This window comes from Pelobates fuscus, chromosome 4, assembly GCF_036172605.1.
Source record: "Pelobates fuscus isolate aPelFus1 chromosome 4, aPelFus1.pri, whole genome shotgun sequence".
NCBI classification, from domain to species: Eukaryota; Metazoa; Chordata; class Amphibia; order Anura; family Pelobatidae; genus Pelobates; species Pelobates fuscus.
In genome coordinates this window covers 32,727,038-32,753,836 of record NC_086320.1, presented here as the reverse complement: position 1 = coordinate 32,753,836, position 26,799 = coordinate 32,727,038, and the positions used below count along the sequence as shown (strand labels likewise).

The window sequence follows — 26,799 nt, the reverse complement described above, 5'->3', positions numbered from 1 at the left end:
TAGTAATTTATTAATAAACAGATAATTAAAAAAATACAAATTGTACAGTTTAGGCTAAAATAACAAAGTGGGAGAATTATTTTTTCTCTCCTCTGTCTGATATTTTGGTCCAAAATTTGCATTTGTTTTTTTTTATTCGTTGTTGAGTGGGAGAAAAAAATAAAAAATAAATTTTAAATAAAAAAAGTTTCCCCCTACTTTTCCCCTCAGAAAAAACAAACCATTCATACCACAGATCAAACACATCAAAGTTCCAGTACATTACACAATATTCCATCCACGGCTGAAGAATCCTGCAACAGCCCCCCGTCCCCCAAAAGGGCATTAACCCTTTATAGTTCCACTAATAGACACACTTCCAGCAACTGCGCTAAGAACGCCATGTTAAAAGATTTAATAAGCTATTTGCCTAACAATATACACAAAAAAATTCAACTTTACATTGAACCTAATAATAATAATAATTTATGGTACAGATTAAATTATATATAAAAACTAAAAACATAATAAAAAAAAATATACATAGGCATAGTACTTGAGCTATTTATTTTTGTTGTGAAGACCTCAAAGTCTCTCTATTTGATCCAAAGATATATATGGTAATACTGTTTTCTATTTCACATACTCATTCAAAACGGAAAACTGAAAAACTAAGCGCCCTCCCCCCCCCCCCCCCCAAAATATTTTCCCTTGGTTGTTTTTGTCATCAGCTAGAACACCCTTGGCCCAGGAAAAATAAAAAAATAAAAAGGATGCGACTGTAATTCAATTCCCATTTTAACACTTTCAGTGCCTGTGGAGTGCCAATGCATTCTTTTAAAAGGCAATAGGTCCGCCACCGGAACACGAAAAGATAAAGGCAGGTTTCAAGTATGCTGGAATTGTGTATAGAAATGCATGCATAATGTAAACAGACTAATATCGTTTAGCAGTCATTAGTTTTAGGTCCAATGAAATTAACCGGAAATGTCTTATTTTTTTTATATATATGTATAATATATATATATTTATATGTATATACTTCTAATAAAAGAAGACTTTAGATAGAAATATAATTTCTGTCACTACTAGTAGCAAAGTAACAGTAACTGATGTTTTAAAAAAAAATACCGGGCACATAAATATGATCCTTAATTGAAACGTTTTTGAACTTGCCTTTTCTTAATAAATACTTTGCTTGAATATTGATAGCTCAAATGTATGTGTATAAGCCATTATCGGCAGATTGGAAGGGCCTAGTCCACCCTAGTATTATTGTGTCCCTTGTTTGAAACCGTACCTACGGGAGATGATATCTTATCTAGACCAGACATCCACAAATGTGCGAACACTCAGGGGCATTTTAGTTTTGAAATCTAACCTCTCTGAACAGAGACTGCATAGAGGAGTAAGGATTATGCTCTAATAGCAAATAACATTTCACATACATCCCCCCCCCCCTGCCCCCCACCCTCCCCAGATTGAATATCACAATGTGTAGATCAAATGTTATTGTCTATAAGTTGCCAATGTCTTTTTATTCCAAATTAAAAGTATTCTGCCAAATGAACAGTATTTCCAGATGCATACAAGGCATAGCGAGCCTTTATATATTATGTTCAGGTAATGGCAATCAAATGCACAGATCAATTTGTCAGAAAATACATTTGACAATGTATCCCATATGCCCATGCATTACTCTGCAAGGCAGCAGTGCAATTGCACATGGTCTTGCATAGTAAAACCAGGGTTTTTCTGTTGATCTATACAAAATCTTGCAAGACGTAGCGATAGTTTGATTGCACACTGTAAACACTGCTTAGGTGACAGAGCAGCTTTAACTTTTTTCAGGCACAAGAGATTGAAATGCACAGTGCTATCTCCCTTTCCAGTACTTGAAGCTCTGATCTAGGTAGTGTTGTACATGGTATCAGGGACTTGTTATGCTGGTATCAGAAGTGATTTAACACAAAGGGTAAAGGTCGGAGAGGGGGAATGGTTTTAGCAGGTGTAGTATGGAGTGCCTCTTTTATCCCCTCTCCCCCAAGGCTACTATAGCTATCTTAATACTGGCAGAGGTGAAATTACATAGTAAAGTTACAATACATAGAGAGTTCGGCACATGATGTGGTACTGAATGATGTGAACTTCGTAACAGCAGCTTATATACAGTGTGGAGTACGGCAACGCAAGGAACACGGCTGCAATCTTGCTAAGAAGCCTGTCCTGGGTGGAGGACACACAATGCTGTAGTATGTATGTTACGTGTAGAACAGACTATTCTGACAAGATGTGAACAAACGACACTGGGAAGACTCCTTTCCTGTCGAGATGTCCTTCAATGTGGCCGATCTGTTGGAGGATAGAAAATGGTTGAATTAGGTAATGATGAAGTGACAAACTTTAATTTTCATCTTGACGGTAACAGTATTTGACCTTGCCAGATAACATGTGACTGACATACTTCAGCTTGAACCCTTACTACGGAGTTATCTTAGCAGCAATACATTTTCCTACTACAGCGAGAAAGCAGTTAAAATAACTAAGCATCCTCCCCAGCAAGAAAAACTCTTATAGGACTCTACCGATTGTGTCCAACGATCTCGTGATACATACCCACCACTCCTGGTCCTCTTCACCAGTCACTATAATAACTTCTCCCTCAACAAATGTAAGCTCGTCATCATTGTCCGCTTGGCAATCATATATTGTTTTAACGCGTTTCAGTTTGTTCTTTCCCTGAAGGAAGGAAAAAAAAAAAGGGAAAAAAATTAAAATTTTACAAAAGAATCAAAAATAAACAAGAACATTATCTTACTGGCATCTACATACACTAGAATCTGAACTGTTCTCAGCAACTATAAAATTAATTAACAGATAAAGGGCTGGTCATTATTTTACATGCACTAACTATACCTGAATATCGTAAAATTCTGAATTCATAACAATCTAGGTTTTCACCGTGCCTGGACATACAACAATCTCATATACAACTAAATGGAGAGTAAGATAAAAATGAACTCCGATTTCCAGATTAGGACATTACTTCTTTGTAGAATTGTCTTGTTCATGTTTCAAAGAGCAGGCTGTCTTTTTATAGCTCATATGAGAACAGTGAGAAATACAAAGTCCTTACACAACTAAACAGTATAATAATAGACAAATATCTGGTGAGCCATCACACCTGAATTCAGCATTACATTAAAATCAATATATGAGATTTTACTAAAAGGAGTTAAGTTCAGAATATTAACAAATACATGTTTGCATTAAATGTGTTTTAGGAAGTCAATATAAGAGTTCTGATAATGGATGAGTGCAAAATACCGTCTGCTGTGTCCTGACTGTGCTGTGAAAGGATTGGTCCGGCTTAGGGATACTTCCAAAAGCAAGTCAATCCTTCTTCATGACACGTGCAAGCTTCATTGCCAGACCATCAATCTTAGAATGGGCTTATAAGTCACTCTGTTCTGTAACCATAACAACCACAGCACATACATTATAGCTGCTATGCTGGAAAGCAGGACAACACTTGCAGGAGGGTTCTCCTGCTCTCCCTGTCAGTCAGTTCTCAGACACCAGGGTCTATACCAACTTAATGCTGAAAAAAATGATTGACAGTGGGAAGAGCACCTATTTTTAAAATAGATTTTTATGTCAGTCTATGCATTTGCTATCAATTCAGCTAGCACAATGTGAAGATGGAGTTTTGCTTATTTTTGAACTAGGCAGAAACGTGTGTGTATCTTGACAGGTACACTTTAAGGATGCTAACGGTTTCATCTGGAAATTCACATTATGAAGACCCTTTAATATTAAACCAGTTGATTGATAAGTGTATATAGGTGTTTAGACAACCAAAATGTAACATATTTAGTGCGTTTATTAGATGATCAGAAGGAGGATTTGACACGTGCAGAGTTCGTCTAACGATGGCCTCGATTTAATACGTTTTAAAGTGATCTATGTACAGATGTCACTATTAAAGTCTGAGATTTTTTTTGTAGACAAATTAATTGGAAAGATGTATTAATCATTATTGGATCATTTGGTAAGCTTATTAAATAAAAGCTGATATTAGGGAGATTTGCCTTCTCACATGGGTTCTCATTCCAAAGTTACCTCTTGACACAGCCCTATCTCAGATAGGGGGGTATATAGAAACCCCTTATTCTGCTGTTCTGTAACACACAAGTTCAGGAGGAGTGACCTCGTCATAGACTCAGTAACCATGTTCTACAAATCAGAAATGTGGAGAAGAGAGGGGTAATCTTCATAAATGGATTAAAGCAAGTAGCAAACAAAAATAACTTTATTCCACCAATGTGTACCTGGCAACATTTCCATCCCAAGCCTTGACAAAGATCCTACGTGGGATTAAAATGTTGCCAGGTCCACATGGAGGGATATTAAAGGAATCCTGGGGACCAGCACCCGCAGTTATTTTCTACAGAGTGTCATCTCCCTTATATCTTTCTTTAAAAAGCACGGAGAATTCCATGGAAGAAGCTGGGATCATTTTAAATGACCCTCCTTATCTCGGACATGAACTACAAAGCAACATGTATTAATAGACTGAAACAAGGATATATAATAATAGAGTTAAAAATAATTTTAAGGTCCCCAAGCCCACCCAATTTCTTTTTTATCACATTGCTAATACTCATAAATGCGTTGACATATCTCTAAAGCTACCTTTATAATATTATCTACTGGATCATTCTCTATCATGCCAACTTTCTAAACTGGAAGAATTCTACATCGAACGGTATGCCATTTATTTACATTCCTATATTAGTGGCCTGTAACATGTCCTTTGACTTTTTGGAGATTTGAAATGGAGTCCGGATTATTTATGGATAACAATAAATGTCAGTGCACTATATAGCAATATCAGTCAAATTAGTGATAACTCTAGAACAATTTTTATACAACGACCCAAGAGGGCACGTCTCACAGCCTGATAGAATTAGTGTATTTTATTCGAATGCATAATTATTTTAAAAAATATATATTTTTCAGGTCAAAGCAATGAACAGCAGCATCTTATTGTCATGGTTTTCTGGATGTAGTTGCATACTAGATGGATAACCTGTGGAGATATAGGCCTGACCTCTACCGCCGTTACATTGATGACATTTTGTTCATATGGATACCTGCTCTTAAGGGGATTGATGATTTTATAAGACACAAACAAATATGGTAATCTTTTACACATAACAAATTTTTCAGATGTATTCTAGTCTGGAGAAGGGAACATCTTTCTTCACTATTTCTTATGGTGGACCTGTGACTGCAAATGGCTAGTATCAGGTGAATAGTGGCCTTCATCCATTATGGATTCAAAATGTATCATTCAAGCAGTTTTTATGGATCTGCCACAACTGTACATTTAGGGAGATTATGATAGGGTGGGATTAACTTTTAAGGGGTTCATTCCGGGAAATAATTAACCGGTTATAACATATGTGAAGCTTATTTTAAAGCAACACATTTGGACAGGAGAATAAATATGACCCAGGAGCTCATGGTCATCCACATTGAAAATGTAACCTCTATGGATCTCAAACTCATTTTCATGTTTCTAGGATAGCCACTAGGATCTCTGGACAATAATTCCTTAGGTCAAGTCTCTATAACCCAGTTTAATTGTTATTTTGATGATCTTATTTAAACAGGGATTGACACATTTTTTGGAATCTAGGAGCCAGCTAAAAAAGTTATGAGCCAGTTTTTTTAAAATTAGCAAAGTTTAATTTACGAGATATATGCAATTTTTAAAGGGATACTATAGTCACCAGAACCACTACAGCTTAATGTAGTTGTTCGGGTGCCTGTAGCCTTTTCAATGTAAACACTGCCTTTTCACAGAAAAGGCAGTGTTTACATTGCTGCCTAGTAACACCTCTAGTGACAGTCACTCAGACGCAACTAGAGAGTCCTGTGTCAGTGCTGCGCAGTGTGCAGCACCTTTGTTCAGCGTCTCCACACTCTGCATGGAGGTGCTGAATGTTACCCATAGAGAACACGCACAATATCCTCCCAATGCTTTCCTATAGGAAAGCATTGGTTTAGCAGAGATCTTAAAGATTGATTAACTCACCCATGAAGGCAGGGCAAGCCGTGGAAAACTGGCACGGCGTGGGAAAGGTGAGTAAAAACACCTCTCTCGTGATCGGGGTGCAGGTACCTAAACAGACAAGAAGACACACACACTGACAAGAAGACACACACACTGACAGAGACACACACACACCGACAGAGACACACACACACCGACAGAGACACACACACACCGACAGAGACACACACACACCGACAGAGACACACACACACCGACAGAGACACACACACACCGACAGAGACACACACACACCGACAGAGAGACACACACACCGACAGAGAAAGACACACATACACACACACACACATTTTCCATTTTAATCCACCCAGTCTCCCTACCTTTGGGAGAGCTGAATGGATTTTCCATGAGGTTCAGTGGGACTGCTCTTCCTGTGTGTGATGGAGCAGTAATCTACCTGCAGCTCCTCTCTGCTCCCTGTAGTGATGCCGGGGACAGAATTACGTCATATTCCGACTCCCGGCATCACTATACAGCGTGAGGAAGCAAAGAGGAGCCGCTGAAAGATCACTGCTCCCTCGCAAGCTGCCCCAACCTGCCGCCTCCACGCTCCCTGAGCCGGTCGCCCACACTTCTCAGGGCGACCGGCCAGCTCCATTGTTCCCACACTCTGCCTTTAGCTAAAAGGCTTCAAATCACAGGCGCCAGGGCAAAATTTCTAGTCGCCATGGCGACCTGGGATTTGTCGAGCCCTGCATTAAACTATAAATCTATTGGGAAATTTTATTACAGGACCCATTGTTCAAATTTACTCTATCTGTCCCCAACTAAACTTTGTACAATAAATAATGCACCATCTGCAGTTCTGCTGACATTAGGCAATTATAGTTGTATATAACATGCTAATACTGGTCTATGGAGAAAGTTCATTCACACCATCTATCAATCTATCCTGTCATTCAGTAGAATACCAAATTACTTGCAGGAGTTCGTCTGTGGTATACTCACTCTTTTATGGTTGTTGGCTACCATATATTGTGGGGTAACACACTGCATAGGGAACTGAAATCAGAAATTATGTGGCTATTTGTTTTCACAGACATCAGCAGGGGACCTAAGCTTACTAAAACGTATGAGTAATGAATTGAAACAATATAATATTACCTTTGTAGATAGACACAAGAGAATGCAGCAGAATCTAAATGGATATTTCTACTAGACACCATGAGCCCCAAAGGCCATTATTGTCACATCTATAGCAGCAATTCTGAACCTTCTTATTACGTGAGTTGTATTTCACATATATAATATATATTCACCCCTTATGTTCGTTTATATTATTAGCTTTGACCTGGCAAACTAAATCTGGACAATAAGTAAACATGTCGGATAACTTGTTGATGAGATAGTAAAGACAGAAATAGAATTACCGTATATACTCGACTATAAGTCGACCCGAATATAAGTCGAGACCCCTAATTTTACCCCCCCAAAACTGGGAAAACTTATTGACTTGAGTATAAGACTAGGGTGGGAAATGCAGCAGCTACTGGTAAATTTCTAAATAAAATTATATCCCAACAAAAATTATATTATTGAATATTTATTTACAGTGTGTGTATATAATGAATGCAGTGTGTGTGTGTGTGTGTGTGTGTATGAATGCAGTGTGTGTGTGTGTGTATGAGTGCAGTGTGTGTGTATGAGTGCAGTGTGTGTGTATGAGTGCAGTGTGTGTGTGTGTATGAATGCAGTGTGTGTGTGTGTGTGTGTGTATGAATGCAGTGTGTGTGTGTATGAATGCAGTGTGTGTGTGTGTGTGTATGAATGCAGTGTGTGTGTGTATGAATGCAGTGTGTGTGTGTGTGTGTGTGTATGAGTGCAGTGTGTGTGTATGAGTGCAGTGTGTGTGTGTGTGTGTGTGTATGAATGCAGTGTGTGTGTGTGTGTGTGTGTGTGTGTGTATAAGTGCAGTGTGTGTGTGTATGAATGCAGTGTGTGTGTATGAGTGCGTGTGTGTATGAATGCAGTGTGTGTATATGAATGCAGTGTGTGTGTGTGTGTGATGCAAAGTGTGTTTGTGTATGTGATGCAGAGCCTTGGTGGGGGGTGGGCATTTTTATTATTATTTTTTTAAAAATTATTTAAATCTTTTTTTTGTTATATTATTAATATATATATATTTTTTATTATTATTATTTTTAATATTATTTTATTATTATTTACATTTTTATTCGTCCCCCCTCCCTGCTTGTTAGCTGGCCAGGGAGGGGGGCTCTCATTCCCTGGTAGTCCAGTGGATGGGCTGTGTAGGAGGGGGCTGGCAGTGAGCTGTTACTTACCTTTCCTGCAGCTCCTGTCAGCTCCCTTCTCTCACCTCCGGTCCGTGCAGCTCCCTTCTCCTCCAGTGTAAATCTTGCGGCCGCGCGGAGCGTTGCCACGGCTCTGACCCCGCGGCTCTCGCGAGACTTACAGTGGAGGAGAAGGGAGCTGCACGGACCGGAGGTGAGAGAAGGGAGCTGACAGGAGCTGCAGGAAAGGCAAGTAACAGCTTCCTGCCAGCCCCCTACAGGATCGCCGGGCTTGTAATGAGCCTGGCGGTCCTTGTCTGTATTATGGCAATGTAAGTTGCCATAATACAGACATTGACTCGAGTATAAGTCGGGTTGGGGTTTTTCAGCACAAAAAATGTGCTGAAAAACTCAACTTATACTCGAGTATATACGGTAGCTATATTATCTACTGGCAATGTATATCGAGGCCTTTAGGCAATCAGACAGAAAATTCCTGTAGTCTCCTTGATAAATGAGCTACATTTAGAACTTTGGTTTAAAATGCCAATACGTTAAAAAATATGAATATTTTTTGTGTCACAATTATGTTAACTGATTTAGTTACATAGTTACAAAGGCTGAAAAGAGATATGTGTCCATCAAGTTCAGCCCTCCTCACATTTGTTTTTTGCTGTTGATCCAAAAGAAGGCAACCCTCACCCCCCAAAAAAAGTTTGAAGTACTTCCAATTTTGCAACAAACTAGGAAAGAAATTCCATCATGAACCCAGAATGTCAGTCAGATATATCCTTGGATCAAGAAGCTATTATCCTACATTGAAAGATTATATAATTGAATATTATGCTTTTGCAAGTATGCATCTAGTTGCTGTTTGAACATCTGTATGGACTCTGATAAAACCACTTCTTCAGGCAGCAAATTCCACATCCTTATTATTACGATAAAAAAACCTTTCCTTTGCCTTAGACGAAATCTTCTTTCTTCCAGTCTAAACACATGACCCGTGTTCTATATTTAGTCCTGTCTGTGAATAGATTTCCATTCCATAGTTTGTATTGGCCCCGGATATATTTGTATAAAGTTATTATATCCTCTCTGAGGTCATGTTTTTCTAAACTGAAGAGGTTTACGTTTGTTAACCTTTCTTTATAGCTAAAAGGTTCCATTGCTCATTAATTTTGTAGCCCGCCTCTGCACTTTTTCTAGTGCCATAATATCCTCCTTCAGAACAGGTCTACAACAATTCCCAAAGCCTTGTTAGCCCTAATTCGCTTCCATTTAGGGTATAAGTTGCTTGTGCATTCTTTACGCTGAAGTGCATAACTGTGCATTTTTCTATAATATATTTAATCTGCCATTTGGGTGCCCAGTCCCCCAGTTTATCTAAATCCCTCTGCAGCAGAGTAATATATTGCTCAAATTTTTTCACGTTTTGTGTCATCTGCAAACACTGAAACATGACTTTCACTGCTTTTTTCCAAGATCATTTATAAACATGTTAAATAGAAGGGGTCCGAGAACAGAATCCTGAGGGACACCACTTACCACCCCAGTCTAGCTTGAAAATTTACCATTCATGACAACTCTCTATACTCTTTTTTTTAAGCCAACGTTCTATCCAAGAATAAGAATTTTCAACTAGACCGATTTCCTTGAGTTTGAACACTTATCTATTGCGTGGAATCATATCAAACGCCTTGGCAAAATCCACAAATAGGTCACATCCACTGCAACACCCTGATCTATACTTCTACTTACTTCTTCATAGAATGCAATCAAGCTAGTGTGACATGACCTGTGCTTCATGTTCATTAAAACAATTTGGTAATATAGAGATGATTAGAAATGGCATAGCAGAGCCAAGGCCCAAATGCCCTTTTACTATGTTTACTTACGGTGTTGATTTTTCTGGGTAGTGGCACAGGGGTCTCTGGAAGAGGTGGTGGACCATCAGTGGTAGGCTCTGGAGTCGGCTTCTGGACAGGACTATGGTCAGTGTTTTGAGAATTCTGGTTCGGTTCTGCTGGTTGAGAATTCTGGTGAACCTCTGGAGGATGGGGCTTGGGGTGTGATTCTCCAATTGATGGTTTCTGTAATATATCTCCTAAATTGGGCTTAGGTGGCAGATCCTTCAGTTGTGGTTTTGGAGGTAAGTCTCCAAGTTGAGGTTTAGGTGGCAAATCTCCTAAATGAGGCTTAGGTGGCAATTCTCCGGGTTTTGGTGGCAGGTCTCCGGCATGTGGTTTCTGTACAATTTCTGAAGGCTCTGGTTTGGGAGGAAGATCGGCAAGTTGTGGTTTCTGTGGCAAATCTCCAGACTGTGGAGATTTCTGGAAGATATCTGTTTGCTGGTTGTATTTGTCCATTGAAAGGTGGTGAGTGGTGTCTATTTTTCTAAGTGCCACTTTAGAGACAAAATGAACAAAAAGATCATTATAATTAACATTGCAAACTTTGAAAGTATATAATTTTTCCACCATTTTTTTTCTAGTGCATTCATAGTCTCTCATTGCAACCCAAATTTGGAGATTTGTATGGAAAATACAAAACAGGGACACAGCTTTGGGTGCTGGGAGCGCAATGCTTGTTTCCCCATTCACCTAGTCTCGAGGGACAACACGGAGGAGACCTCTTGCATCATAACAACTACAACAGACCCAAGTAGTTATGGTGCTTAAAATGTTCTCTTAAATAGGGAACACTGTCCCAAGGTCAAAATGCTCAGCTAAGAAGAAGATACACTGGGTGGAAAATGTATCACAATACATTAAAGGGCACAATGATTTCCAGGAATTATTTATATTACATTTACTTGTTATCCTTTTTATTTAAAAAAAAAATCAACACCTCTTTATTTTGCAACTTGGCGCTTCCATTTTGGCTCCCTTTGAGTCATTGTTAGAAATTCTATCCTTTGTCAGCATAGAGAAAGCATATGGAGTATATTTGAAGCATGGTCTTGTTACCAGTGGGGTACCTCAGGGAACTGTACTTGGACCCATTCTCTTTAATATTTTTATTAGTGATTTTGCAGAAGATGGTAAGGTATGTCTTTTTGCTGATGATACTAAGATATGTAACAGGGTTGATGTTCCAGGAGGGATAGCCCAAATGGCAAATGATTTAGGTAAACTGGAAAAATGGTCAGAGTTGTGGCAGCTGATATTTAATGTGGATAAGTGCAAGATAATGCATCTTGGACGTAAAAACCCAAGGGCAGAGTACAGAATATTTGATAGAGTCCTAACCGCAACATCTGAGGAAAGGGATTTAGGGGTGATCATTTCTGATGACTTAAATGTAGGCAGACAATGTAATAGAGCAGCAGGAAATGCTAGCAGAATGCTTGGTTGTATAGGGAGAGGTATTAGCAGTAGAAAGAGGGAAGTGCTCATGCCATTGTACAGAACACTGGTGAGACCTCTCTTGGAGTATTGTATGCAGTACTGGAGACCGTATCTTCAGAAGGATATTGATACTTTAGAGCACGGGTGTCAAACACAAGGCCCGCGGGCCGAATCCGGCCCGCCAGACCTCGTCATGTGGCCCGTGTAGCCGCCGCCGGCCGCCAGCCTTCACCCAGGGCCGGCGCGTCCATAAGGCGGCTCAGTCCTCCCAAGAAGACAGCAGAGGGCAGAGAGAAGGGGGGCTGGGCAGGACCAGCTCCTCCAACTCCCAACTACCAGCACTCTGGATCCCTGAACCTGTCTGTCTGTGTGTGTATGTCTGTCTGTGTGTGTGTCAGTGTGTGTGTTTCTGTCAGTGTGTGTGTGTGTATATGTCTGTCTGTCAGTGTGTGTGTGTGTGTGTATGTCTCTGTCAGTGTGTGTGTGTGTATGTCTGTCAGTGTGTGTGTGTGTGTATGTCTGTCAGTGTGTGTGTATGTCTGTCAGTCTGTGTGTGTATGTCTGTCAGTCTGTGTGTGTATGTCTGTGTGTGTATGTCTGTCTGTGTGTGTATGTCTGTCAGTGTGTGTGTATGTCTGTCAGTGTGTGTGTATGTCTGTCAGTGTGTGTGTGTGTGTGTGTGTATGTCTGTCTGTCAGTGTGTGTGTGTATGTCTCTGTCAGTGTGTGTGTGTATATGTCTGTCTGTCTGTGTATGTCAGTGTGTGTGTGTCTGTCAGTGTGTGTGTGTCTGACAGTGTGTGTATGTCTGTCAGTGTGTGTGTGTCTATCAGTGTGTGTGTGTCTATCAGTGTGTGTGTGTCTATCAGTGTGTGTGTGTCTATCAGTGTGTGTGTGTGTGTGTGTCAGTGTGTGTGTGTGTGTGTCAGTGTGTGTGTGTGTGTCAGTGTGCGTGTGTCTGTCAGTGTGTGTGTGTCTGTCAGTGTGTGTGTGTCTGTCAGTGTGTGTGTGTGTGTGTCTCTGTCAGTGTGTGTGTGTGTATGTCTGTCAGTCTGTGTGTGTGTGTGTATGTCTGTCAGTCTGTGTGTGTATGTCTGTCTGTCAGTGTATGTCTCTGTCAGTGTGTGTGTATGTCTGTCAGTGTGTGTGTGTGTATGTCTGTCTGTCAGTGTGTGTATGTCTGTCAGTGTGTGTGTATGTCTGTCAGTGTGTGTGTATGTCTGTCAGTGTGTGTGTGTGTGTGTGTGTATGTCTGTCTGTCAGTGTGTGTGTGTATGTCTCTGTCAGTGTGTGTGTGTATATGTCTGTCTGTCTGTGTATGTCAGTGTGTGTGTGTCTGTCAGTGTGTGTGTGTCTGACAGTGTGTGTATGTCTGTCAGTGTGTGTGTGTCTATCAGTGTGTGTGTGTCTATCAGTGTGTGTGTGTCTATCAGTGTGTGTGTGTCTATCAGTGTGTGTGTGTGTGTGTGTCAGTGTGTGTGTGTGTGTGTCAGTGTGTGTGTGTGTGTCAGTGTGCGTGTGTCTGTCAGTGTGTGTGTGTCTGTCAGTGTGTGTGTGTCTGTCAGTGTGTGTGTGTGTGTGTCTCTGTCAGTGTGTGTGTGTGTATGTCTGTCAGTCTGTGTGTGTGTGTGTATGTCTGTCAGTCTGTGTGTGTATGTCTGTCTGTCAGTGTATGTCTCTGTCAGTGTGTGTGTATGTCTGTCAGTGTGTGTGTGTGTGTATGTCTGTCAGTCTGTGTGTGTATGTCTGTCTGTCAGTGTGTGTGTGTATGTCTCTGTCAGTGTGTGTGTGTATATGTCTGTCTGTGTGTGTGTGTATGTCAGTGTGTGTGTGTGTCTGACAGTGTGTGTGTGTCTGACAGTGTGTGTGTGTCTATCAGTGTGTGTGTGTCAGTGTGTGTGTGTGTATATGTCTGTCTGTCAGTGTGTGTGTGTATATGTCTGTCTGTCTGTGTGTGTGTGTATGTCAGTGTGTGTGTGTCTGTCAGTGTGTGTGTGTCTGACAGTGTGTGTATGTCTGTCAGTGTGTGTGTCTATCAGTGTGTGTGTGTGTGTGTCAGTGTGTGTGTGTGTGTGTCAGTGTGTGTGTGTGTGTCAGTGTGTGTGTGTCTGTCAGTGTGTGTGTGTCTGTCAGTGTGTGTGTGTGTGTGTCTCTGTCAGTGTGTATGTCTGTCAGTCTGTGTGTGTGTGTGTATGTCTGTCAGTCTGTGTGTGTATGTCTGTCTGTCAGTGTGTGTGTGTATGTCTCTGTCAGTGTGTGTGTGTATATGTCTGTCTGTGTGTGTGTGTATGTCAGTGTGTGTGTGTGTCTGACAGTGTGTGTGTGTCTGACAGTGTGTGTGTGTCTATCAGTGTGTGTGTGTGTGTGTCAGTGTGTGTGTGTGTATATGTCTGTCTGTCAGTGTGTGTGTGTATATGTCTGTCTGTCAGTGTGTGTGTGTATATGTCTGTCTGTCAGTGTGTGTGTGTATATGTCTGTCTGTCAGTGTGTGTGTGTATGTCTCTGTCAGTGTGTGTGTGTGTATGTCTGTGTGTATGTCAGTGTGTGTGTGTCTGTCAGTGTGTGTGTGTCTGTCAGTGTGTGTGTCTGTCAGTGTGTGTGTCTGTCAGTGTGTGTGTCTGTCAGTGTGTGTGTCTGTCAGTGTGTGTGTGTCTGTGTGTGTGTGTGTGTCTCTGTCAGTGTGTGTGTGTATATGTCTGTCAGTGTGTGTGTATGTGTGTGTATGTATGTCTCTGTCAGTGTGTGTGTGTGTGTGTATGTATGTCTCTGTCAGTGTGTGTGTGTGTGTGTGTATGTCTGTCTGCCAGTGTGTGTGTGTGTGTGTATGTATGTCTCTGTCAGTGTGTGTGTGTATATGTCTGTCTGTCAGTGTGTGTGTGTATATGTCTGTCTGTCAGTGTGTGTGTGTGTATATGTCTGTCTGTCAGTGTGTGTGTATGTCTGTCTGTCAGTGTGTGTGTATGTCTGTCTGTCAGTGTGTGTGTATGTCTGTCTGTCAGTGTGTGTGTATGTCTGTCTGTCAGTGTGTGTGTATGTCTGTCTGTCAGTGTGTGTGTATGTCTGTCTGTCAGTGTGTGTGTATGTCTGTCAGTGTGTGTGTATGTCTGTCAGTGTGTGTGTATGTCTGTCAGTGTGTGTATGTCTGTCAGTGTGTGTATGTCTGTCAGTGTGTGTGTGTATGTCTGTCAGTGTGTGTGTGTATGTCTGTCAGTGTGTGTGTGTATGTCTGTCAGTGTGTGTGTGTATATGTCTGTCTGTGTGTGTGTGTGTATGTCTGTCTGTGTGTGTGTGTGTATGTCTCTGTCAGTGTGTCTGTGTGTGTGAGATAAGGCCATGGACTAATTATTATTATTATTTTATTATTTATATAGCGCCATCAAATTCCGTAGCGCTCTCCAATGGGTGGACTAACATACATGTAATTGTAACAGGTACAGGAACAGAGAGGTGGAGGGCCCTGCTCAATGAGCTTACATTCTAGAGGGAGTGGGGTATAGTGACACAGAGGGTAAAAGTAGGGGTACGAAGTAGGTTGTTAAAAAAGTATACTTTGAGGGCTTAGTAGGTGATTTTTGACAGTTGCAGGAGAGGAGTCATGGAGGGTGGGGGATGAAAACCTGCTAACAGTTTAATTGATATGCTTTCTTGACGTTTTCAATGATTTTTTGAATGGAGTGGAGACTGGGTGAAATTCTTACGGAGGAGGGAAGGGAGTTCCACAGAAGAGGTGCCGCCCTGGAAAAGTCTTGGAGGCTATGAAAGTATTAGAAAATTGGGCAGACTAGATGGGCCGAATGGTTCTTATCTGCCGTCACATTCTAGGTTCTGTAATGTTTAATGAATACTGTAATTTGCAGAGAAGTGTTAATTCCCCTTTAAAGTAGCAGGAAGTCATAATAACCACTTTCAGGTTGTTTTCTTGTTCAACCAGTTACATCCTCTACACCTTTCCGTATTTAAGATTTTGCAACACACATTGCAATTAATTTTTTTTTTTTAAATCAAACATTGAGAAATCTGCAAAATTACAACCACACATCAACCAAGACATTTTCCATGCAAAAAAGAGGAGGAATTTGTTGCTCTGCCTTCCTCTTATCAACCAAATCATGTAGATTTTATCTTGCTACCTCATCCTGCTCATTCCTCTAGCCAACCTTTATTAGTGCCATCAACCTCTGTAATATGAAATCTTCAAGAACGTCCTTATGTTGCACACTGGGCCCATCTCCTTTTTGTCTAACCGTCCTTTATTATAATTGGTATTTATATAGCGCTTTACGATATTATTAGAGGGGGAGATTTAACAATAAATGAGACAATTACAAAAACTTACAGGAACGATAGGCTGAAGAGGGCCCTGCTCATACGAGCTTACAATCTAGAGGAGGTGGGGTATCAAGCACAATAGGACAGGAAATAGTAATCAACTAAGGTGGGAGTGAGGCAGAGCTGGAGGAGAGAGTAGAGTGCTGCCCTTTAGGAGAGAGCAAGAGACAGGTATGTGAGGTAGAGGTTACTCTGGGAGGCCACAAGCTTTCCTAAAGAGATGGGTTTTAAGGCACTTCTTAAAGGATTGAAGACTAGGGGAGAGTCTGATGGCGGTAGGCAGGCTATTCCATAGGAAGGGAGCCGCCCGCGAGAAGTCCTGCAAGTGTGAGTTGGCCGTACGGGTGCGAGCAGCAGACAGGAGAAGGTCATAGGCAGAGCGGAGACCGAGAAGGAGACTACCTATGGATCTGTGATGAGATATAAGAGGGGCTAGAATTGGTCAGTGCTTTAAATGTATGGATTTGTACTTAGAATTAACTCCTATAGGATACAGGAAGCCAATGTAAGGATTGACAGAGGGGAGAGGTGTGAGAGGAGCGACAGGAGAGAAAAATCAGTCTAGAGGCAGCATTTATTACAGACTGTAGCGGGTCCTTTCTCTTGTTTCCATTATTACTAGTGTAGATTTCAACAAATGCTTGATTTTCCCTCCTGTAATGACCTCTGTGTTATCATCAATCTTTAAAAACACTGTTTAGAAGCAATTCGCAAATTTACCTTTCTGAGGTAGTTTCGGCAGAACCCTTGGGCCTAATGTGCTCTTGGTTCCCGTGCTTAGAAAAAAATAAATAGAGAAGTAACATTATTTGGTGAATTAGATTAATAAGACATCAGAATATCGTAGCAACATCAGGTCCTTCACTTATAAATCTCACCCCATCATTTAGATCATATACAGGTCTATTGACTTACCTGGACGAATGTGTCAGTCTCTCGAACTTATTCAGCGTCTTATCACCTGCACCTGTATCATTACCTGGTAATTGAAAAGTAAACGCAACAGTTACAAAAAAGGGAGTACGTTAGAGAAATTCCAAACAAACCACAATTGGGTAGTGAAAGTGCTTAAAATAATAAATGAAAATTAAGTACAGCAGGCGTGAAAGCAGAAAGGTGGCAAAAGACAGGTGTGGCACAAGGTGGTCTCAGCCATTTAGGAACATCCCATCCCCCCGGTTTATATAAATAAAAAAATAAAACCTTTTCTAAGCACAAAATCGGAATTTAAAATGTTAGTATTTTTTAATATTAGAATTAAGAATAACTGATTTCAGCAGCGACAGGTGGTTTCTTGGAACTCTGGGCAGATCTTATTTTAAAGAAATAGCTGCTGGTTTCACTTGGCAACTGACCAGTTTCACTAATTATGAAAAATATGCAAAACAAAAATGGCCCAAAGTCAGCTGATTTAACTCATCTGCTGTAGAATTGTGAAACGCTAGTGGAGCCCCTTAATTTAATACTGTTCATGAGGATCTGGTGGCCATTAACGTATCACTGAACAGATATTTTTCTTCTTAAGTCACAATGACTTCCAGACAAGAGTAAGGAGAGAATGACAGAGAATCAGAAATCAGAATTGAATGGCGGTACTCTTGATCACACTTTTAACTTTGACAAAATTTAAAGAAATGCTGCTAAAAAGTTTTTACTTATTTTTTGGCAGTTTCTTGACCCTATTAGGTTACTATGGGTGTAATTAGTAGAAAAGGTGGATGCGTGGTGGCTCTCTATTAACTTTTTAAAAATGATAATTCACTACAGTCAATGTTGAGTGAATACGACTTCATTGATAAACTAAATTAAATATTTAAGGGTCAGATTTAAATTCTAAGATTTTTTTTTTTTTATCTGAAGTTCCGCTACCAGCAGAAAAAAAACATTATATGATGGAGAAAAAAGGGGCAATGTGACATGACTTTTGAAAGTAGCTCTAATTAACATCCGGAGTTGGTTATCATGTCTTGATGACACTGGATGATACTTGCCTTTAGATGCTTTATTCTTCAAGCTAGGAAGTAGAGAATTAAGGGAGACGAACATACACGTAATCGAGGTGGTCGCCATAAAAATAGATAGTGCAGTATGCATAGTATAGAGGTGTGAGAAATAAAGAGGAGATCACAGGTGCACACCCACAGCGCCAAACTGGCTTCACTGCATTTCAAGACTCACCCCAAGATACTGAGCCCTTACTGTTGGGGCCATGAGGTAGCGGGCTTGGAGGGTCGGAGAGAGTTCGTTTGTGTCCAGGGGGAGGGGGAGGTGGTCTCTTCTTGGATAATGTGGAGCTGCCACTAGGGGATTGGGTGCTTAAAGGGAGGGTTGTTGGAACTGGAAAAGCATACAAAATATCTTAATGATGTAGGGTGAGCAGTAACGAAGGTCCTATGTACATGTTAATCTGCATTTTACATTTTCGGTCAGCAAAGGAGAGAAAGCAAACATGGGGTTTACAGTCATAACCGTAAATGGAAACTGTACCTAAAATAGTTTATTTTTGTTTATTGTGAGAAAAAAATGCACCATTTAGCTATACATGAAAAAAATTTACGCTGCAAAAGGTCAGTCAGATGCACTGTGTTTTTTTTCCAGCAGCAGGAAGCTTTGTTAACCCACGGCAGTATCCCACCCTCAAATGGAACAGGAAGTGTTCCCGACAGCGAGTGCAACAGAAAAAGCTTCCTTGTGCTTGCTGAAAAAAAAAAAAAAACCCCTCAAAATGTTCAAACTTTTGTTGGGATGGGCTAACGTGGGCTGAAGCCCCAAGATTCCAGAAGTAAAGCACGGTGTACTTAATCTCAGGACTGAGCTGGTATTGAATACTGAAGACTAGCAGCCTCGTCCCATAGATAGTGAGATTTATTGATGCACTTTATTGGGCATCACCAGTGCATCTGATTAAATAAGAAGTCATGCACAGGGCTTGCACAGTGCGCGTGGGAGAAATAATAATCCCAAGGGAGCCTCTATTCCGCTCCTGGTTCTTGGAATGAATCTGATCTTAGTATTTGTCCTTCTTGGCCTTTCTCGTCTGCAACTATGCAGAGCTTGTGTGTCTTATGTCCATCTCCCCAGATGGTCCACCTATATATCTATCCATCACTATCTCCCTACAGATCTCTGTAAATCTAAGCAATGTCACATATCTGCAAGCGACGGGCGTTGTAATTTATCAAAATAAGATAAGCTGAGGGTAATGGCATTTGCAATTAAATAAATGTAGGGAGCCACTGAGCCAAATTTAGAAACACTGAAAAGCTGGCCTGGATATTAAAAGAGCAGTAGCCCTCTCTCCAAAACTTTCTGTCCATCAAACACACTCTCAACTCTGTCTGTTTATTTCTTTAGGGTGCTACTTAGCCAAACTCAAAAGGCAAAAAAGCTGGCCAAAGTACTGGAGATTCAAATTCATCTGTCTGCCTATGTATCTTGGATGCAGACAAAGGCATGTGTTATTTGGTTAATTATGTTATTTGGTAGCATCAGCAAGCCAAAATATGTTCTCGGGAGTTTAGTATTCACACACAGTCGCTATTGAAGTCTTGGTAATAATCAAAATTTTTTACCATCACAGACAACCTTCAAGCAAAATGAAACATGGTGATTTGGCCCTTAAACAATGCAGTGCGATTTTATTAACTCTTCTTGAAAAAGTTTTGTTAATATTTAAAACATTTGATACATATACAGAAATATGGGAGAAATAAAGTTATTATATTGTTATATGTTCTGAAACGTTTTCCTAACAGTGGTCATTTTATTTCAGTTGCATTGTCTAGGAGTGATAAACAAAGATAATATACAAATTGGCAAATATTGAACTTCTGGTGGCTTTAATGTAGAATGTGGATTCCCACAAATGTCCCCATTATGAATTAATATATGAATAAATAGAAGTCTACATGTAGGCATAATGTCTGTATGATGGAAGTTTATTTATTCTAGGCATTCGTACAATACAAAGAAGCACTGTTAAGTGTAAACTCTGACCCTTGCTTTGTTGGTTATTTGATTGCATAACCTGCTATATAGTGTTGGTGATGGGGGTTTAAAAATCATCTGGTAAAATGTAAAGGGACAGAATTAATTTCTCTTCCAGGTGAACACCAGTACTGGATCAAAGGGTCATATATGGTGATTTTATGGACTGACATTTGTCTTGCATTACAAGATTTCTGATACATTTGAAATGAGTATGCATGTTTTAGGAAGAGAAAAAAGGTTACGCTAGTGCCTGTGTAATGTATCATGGAATATATGTGAAGGGAATCCAGAAGGGTGCATTAGTCAGCAGTACTGTGTGGGTTGTAGGACCCCAGATGTAGTATATGGATCCAAAGTATTGTCTTCGTGGTGGACAGTGAATTTGTTTAACTGATAAAACTCTCATCCACACACAGATACGCGTGTAAATAAATTCCTATGAAACACATATACATGTACATATATTCATACCTTTGCCTGCATTCCTGGGTGGGAGAGGAGGAGCGTCTGTTAGTGGAGATGTGGGGGAGTCCGTGCTTGTGGACATGAAAGCCCCATAGGAGAGTCTCTGCTTGTCCCGCGGAGTGGTAAAACCAGGCAGTGACAGTTTATCTTGAGGTGAAACGATGGAAGAATGGCAGAAGCTCTGAGGTCTTGGAGACCGCTCTTTCTTTATGGGACTCGGCTTTTTTTTTCCAGGAGAAACAAAAATACACATATAAGTCATAGAAAGTACTTGGATAGATCTAAAGAATTAGAGGTCATATTCTCAGCTCAAGCTTTAAAACAAGAACCCCTCACAAATATAATACATCATAAAAACAAAAGACAGAAAGAAAAAGCCAAACACATCAAATGCATTTTCATGCTTCTATCTATGGATACATCTGGCTAGAGAACCATTTATTGGTGGAAAATACTCACTATCCAGCACATTTCCTGTACACTATCTACATGCCCTAAGGCAAAGAATAACCTCTACCCCAGGCACAGCAGCTCTGGAAGATTATTTTCACAAATCTCTGTGTTCTGAATGCTAAATTCCGCAGATTACCATTTCTTACAAATTTAAAGTACTTTTAATATATATTTTTCAATAAATGTATCTCTGAAAATAAACAAAACAAAAGTTCTCTAACTGAAACACTAATTACGCAAATGTTAAAACTGTGTGGGATACTCTGATAAATTAAAGGAGGGTCACTCCACGCACCATGACCACGTCTTCTTACTGAAGGGACTATGGAGCAAAAGTCACGTCCCTGCAATAATTTTTTTAGACTGCCCATTGCTGAGTAAGTTACACATGGGGTTTTGTGTAGAAAAAGTGTTCTGCCATTTTTGTATGTACTCCACCAATAATACATTGGGGTCCCTTTTTGTTTCTGTACTGCATTAAAATAATTTGTCTCTCCATCACTTTTTTATTTATTTTTTTCTTCTTTATTTTTGTGTGCTTGAGTGAGCAGAATCATCTCACAATGCCACAATAGCATATGCAAGATTGGTGATATGACAACGTTACACAATTTATGACATTTAGGTTTTAGCACATTTTTAGGTAAAGAGTAAATCATGCAGTATATTCACGTCTAACGATTTTGCACGGAGATTAAAGAAAAACGCTTAAACAAGCCGTGGTGAGTGACAGGTAAATTATAACAAGGTGAATAATTGTACTTTGCTTCAATAGTATAGATAGGTGAGTAAAGCTGTGCCCTGTGTTACATCTAGACTTCGGAATCACTTTTTCTTGTAAGAAAAGCAGCTTTTCGTCAGCAGATTCTGGCTTAGCCTGTGTGGCAAGAAGGGGTAGACAGAGGAGTGACAAAGGACATGAAAATCATGGCTTGCACATTTATGTTTATATAATAGATATTGAGACTATGTGCGCTTTATGACTTTGCTATATACCTTAGCTAGGTGTTGTGTGGGTAGGTACTCTGTCTGCCAATGAACACGTGCTGCTGGGACACATTGCTTGCTATATTAACACGTTTGGCTTGCTGTGGAACTGCACATGTTAATGAAGTTAGACTAAACAGGCATAAACAAACCAAGAATTACAGGCCTTCTAGTACCTTGCCAAAAAATGGTTAACATGAACACTTGTAAAGTATGCATCGATGGGATCTACATGTTTATGTCAGTAGATATAAATTTTAGCTTAAGTAAAGGTGGGCTTTCAAGAAAATGACACGGTTAAACTTCGATTTTACCACTGTCAGAACGGGTAGGCGGGCGGCCACCAGGGCTGAGTGCATTCCTGTATTATTAGGTAGCAGTAAGAGACATAGTAATATAGTTGTATGGCTATGGTATATGTTAGAGCACCTTTTAGGTGGCAAGAGGTACATAGGTAGCTGCTGTCCCTTAGGTAGCTGATGTAAAACTACAGCTTCTCTTATTTAGTCAGTGTCCTGTGGTGTTGTGAGAGTCTCTATGCTGGCATGTATGACTCCTTCCCCACGGGCACCGATCCCTCACCACGGCAGTTCAGCTTCGCAGGTGCTCATCTGTGTGTGGTAAGTCTCCCCATGTCAGGCTTGGTGGTCTTGGGGGTACAGCGCTTGTAGTCTTGTAGGTCCGTTTGGCTGTTACACGCTGCAGCACAATTTCATTTCACGCCTTCTGCACTTGGCCCCACCTAGGGATAACCATTGCGGGCCGGGGGTCTCTCATTCTCCCAGATCGCGGTGAATAGGTCTGCGGTATTCATTTGCTTGAAGCCCTCCGGCAGGGCAGATTATGTAACCGCGGTTCAAAGGGGCTCCGTGGCGCAGGTAATGTTGAGCTGTCTGCCGTCGCCATTTTGTGAGGCAGTTCGATGGTTCCGTGCGCCTCAGCCTCCGTCCGTCTCAAGCTCTCCTCAGTGTGGACCGGGATGACCCCCCCGGTCCAAAGGGGGGGGAGAAACAGGGCTGGCATGCAACTCTGGCAGTCAGCTTGTGGCAGCAGGGGAGGGAGACGCAGCAGCGGCCGTCCACCACGCTCCCCTCCCGGGTAGGCCGCAGCCCTCGAAGCTCCGGGCCCCCTTCTGAGGATCAGAACTCCCGATCTTGGGTTCTGCCGCCGCTCCCACAGCTATGGGTGTCTTGTAGGCTCGTTTTGTGTGTGAAATTCCGCTGTAAGTAGCTTAAAAGGCCGGGGTTTCCCCAGATCCTCTCCTGCATGCGACCGGTTAGCATGGCGGTCCGGCACCCGCCCCCCCTCCATCACTTTTTAATCCTCTTTTTAGATTTTTTTAAAAAAAATTGAAAGTGGTCATGGGGCTTCAGATCTGTATGTGCGTGAAACACTCCATGTACAGAGATATCACAACTTGCCACTGAAGGTGTAAGCCCACCTCTTCTAGCATTATTAGCCAGCTGGCTAATGTTTGTTCAAAGAACTAAGTGCTGGGCAAGAAGGGTATGAATGTTTATTAGCCACAGTGGTCGGTTCTACAGCTAATGAAGGTTTTCTTTCTTTGGGCTAAGGAGATAATGTATTGTGTTAAATTCCCATGCAACATTCTACAAGCAATTTAAAGTCATCCTATATCTCTCTGCTAAGCTGATTCGTACACTATTATCTCTATAGATGCTACCCGATTTATAAATCATAATATAAATCATAAAACACACACACACTCTCTAGAAACAAAATAAGGGAAAAAACCTGCAGGGCCTAAACTGTCAGACTGGTATGTAACAATCATTTGTCAGTAATATGATTTCTACAATCCTTTGCCTAACAAGCTTTGTTGCGAAACGTTGCCTTCACTTGAGGTAAATAGATAGGAATTCTTTGAATTTTAATAAGATTCAGATAAAGATAAAAACAGAAAAGAGAACAGAAACATCACTGACCTTATCGTCTAAATCGTCATCACTCTCGTCTATCTCCTCCTGTCGAAGGTTCCAGTCATACTCCACATGGACATGTGGATCGAGCTTCCCAGCCATGGCTTGCAACAGCTGGGAATTTAAAACAGCTTTTCACTAATTCAGCACATTAAACGTTCTGGATAATTAAATTATAAACTCATTTATACCCATGTCTGCTGCATATCAAGGCAGTATTAACCTGGCATTAATTGGCTACAAGTTATCAACAGAAATGTATTTCTCATATAGAAAGCAAACGTCTTTAAAGAGGACTCAGCTCTTCATAAGTCAAGCCTTCGGAAACAGAAAAACTACGTGATCTGTTGCCCTTTAGTAGGCAGTTTGTATGAGAAGTATATTTAATGTTTTCCTTTTTTGCCTCGGTCTGATGTCATGTTTTTAAGCATATTAACCACTTAGGAGAAAAGAGGGGTCCGAGCACAAACCCATTTCCAAAACATTCCACCCGGTAGTTGTGGTTCAGGAACTTAATTCAACAGGATGTGCCCGCGGCATGTTTACCTATTCTTATTATCTCTTATATAGTGTCAACATATTCTGAGGTTTTAAAACTATACAAAGGGGATATTTGGGGGTGAAAAAACCCCAGCTCAAATGAATTCACAATCAGAGGACACCTACTGGTAAGGTGGTCTGATTGGGATTCGAACCTGGGTTTCGCAGTTCTAAGGTTACTACTGCTCTAACTAGCCGACATAAACTGGAGTCCCCTTAAGAAAGAAAGAAATGAAGTCTATCTTAAAGAAGTAACTAAGAGACTCGATAATCCCACATAAAAAAATAATGGCACAGAAAGGATTTACTTACCAGTTCTTCACACTGCACAGCTTTTAATTTCTTAGCGATGTCAATAGTGGTCTCACCCAACTGGTTCACTAATAAGAAAACATGAATATTAAACAATATATGTGCAGGTGTAAGATATGAACCCCCAACCTCACCCTCAGACTGATAGCCAACTGCTATTTAACAGTAAGCCAAAAGGCATCCTTGGCAAATGGGGCCTTCTAGTCCCGTCCTACTCTCGAACAATCATCTTCAAAAGGATACAATCAATACAGTGTTTCCCTTGTAATAGAGGGTTCCAGGAGGTGCCATCAACATGTGCCTGCACCATTTGCAGGTCACGGAGCTTTGATCATTCTGGTGATTGAGAAGTGGTGAAATGACACTGTATGTATCATTGCGATCTCTATCCATGTTGTCCGTATTTAGCATTAATCCCACTAAACCCGTGAGCGTTTTATATTTTTGCTTATTACTAGAAGCCTTTGGGACGGATGGCACAGGATACAATAAATATGGAGGATGGAGCTGTCAATCTCTCTCAAACACAGCACACCTGTGTCTGTATTAAGAATGAGCATTCTGAATAAATTTGCAGCATGGAACTATTACTGCCAGGCCGTCTGAGGCTGCCATCTAGTGTACAGTGTTTGCAGTGCGTTATAATACTTACCAATGTCTATAGTGGGTTTTCCCTTCAGGAGCAGTTTTAAACACTCAGGCTTGTTATATATACAGCAGTAGTGGAGAGCTGTGTTGCCTTTTGCCGTCTGCTTGTCTAAATTTCCACTGTGAAGGAAGAGAAAGGGAAAACGACGATGTAACACAATTCAATGATAGCACAGTTTAGATTTCTACCATGAAAACCAGGTGCACAAATGTAAACTTTTTTTTTGTTTTAATTAGTAAACTTGCAATAATTATTAATAAAAGATCCATACACATAAAAGATAATACGATGCAGTAGCAATTTCGAATTGTAATTTGTAACCGCCATAAGCAGTATGTTATTAAAGGGACCATGGAAGTCTATGGTTAGAGAGGCTGTGAATGCAGAGGAATCTAATCATGGAATCTAGAAATAGTTATATAGAAGGCAGACATGGAGTTCAAGAACGGCATTAGATACATTATCACTCCAGGTCTCAATGTAGTAATGAGAAAGTTATAGGCATGTGTAGGTGTGACAATAAGGGACATCTCTCAGGTCATCGTTTTATTTGCTTCCCAGAATTTCTGTGTAAAGTGTAAGTTAAGAAGACAGAATGATGCAATTGCAGGCTTCTCCTCCAATTACCAATGTATTTTAAATGTATACCCACTGGCATCTCTAGAGGTACTGACCCGATATTACAGTTTCAGAGCAGTCTGGTATGGGCTACTTGAAATAGGCGAGTTTATAAGCAACATCATTTGGTAAATAGACAATTTGGAGAATTTCCTATAAAATGCCTGTCCTACACTACATTCTGCAAGGTGAGTACATACCACTGGAACCTAACCTTTAATGAACATGACACTTCGAAGACACGTTATAAAGGAACAAACATCACATTGAACACCAGCTATCACAAATGTGAATCGTAATATAAACATAATAATAAATATAACTCAATAATAAACAATCCTCACCAGTTTTGTACCAGGAAGTCAACAAGGGGAAGGGATGATGGGTCAGCAGTGCGGACTGCAAAGTGAAGTGCTGTTTCACCTGGTTCCTAAATGAGAGAATACTGCGTGTGTTAGAGCAAGATATGTCTACATTCAAAAGTCCTGTATAATAAGTGAGGTTAAATTCCGGTGCAGAACCTTTCCTAAACATAGACAATACTTCATAGAATAAAATTATGGTCTGCACTCAGCGATAAACCCATGTAATCCACAAAAAAATAATAACTTAAATTTCTATGCGAATAAATAATGGGAATTAATATATTTATTGATAATTAGTGCAAAAAACGAAATATGGCAGTCATCATACATGATGAATATCAAGGCAGGCGTGGTATTATGCAAACAGAATGCAATGAATTGAAATGGTAATCATACTCCAAGTATCCAGGCAAAAACGAAACATATGCAAAAAGTAGAAATATTGGATAC

At 40.5% G+C, this 26,799-nt stretch overlaps 1 protein-coding gene across 1 annotated transcript in view; it reads right to left on the bottom strand.

Moving 5' to 3' along the window:
- Positions 1-1,448: 1,448 nt before the first annotated feature.
- Positions 1,449-26,799, bottom strand: part of ASAP1 (ArfGAP with SH3 domain, ankyrin repeat and PH domain 1) — a 294,522-nt gene continuing 269,171 nt past the window's right edge. Inside the window, exons 20-30 of the mRNA XM_063451064.1 lie at positions 26,329-26,414; positions 25,370-25,485; positions 24,718-24,785; positions 23,872-23,979; positions 20,492-20,705; positions 18,209-18,367; positions 16,946-17,009; positions 16,751-16,806; positions 10,251-10,759; positions 2,596-2,718; positions 1,449-2,331 (exon numbers count right to left, since the gene is read on the bottom strand). Of these exons, the coding sequence (XP_063307134.1) occupies positions 2,257-2,331; positions 2,596-2,718; positions 10,251-10,759; positions 16,751-16,806; positions 16,946-17,009; positions 18,209-18,367; positions 20,492-20,705; positions 23,872-23,979; positions 24,718-24,785; positions 25,370-25,485; positions 26,329-26,414 (1,578 nt within the window). The 3' untranslated portion in view covers positions 1,449-2,256. The remainder of the gene's footprint in view (positions 2,332-2,595; positions 2,719-10,250; positions 10,760-16,750; positions 16,807-16,945; positions 17,010-18,208; positions 18,368-20,491; positions 20,706-23,871; positions 23,980-24,717; positions 24,786-25,369; positions 25,486-26,328; positions 26,415-26,799) is intronic.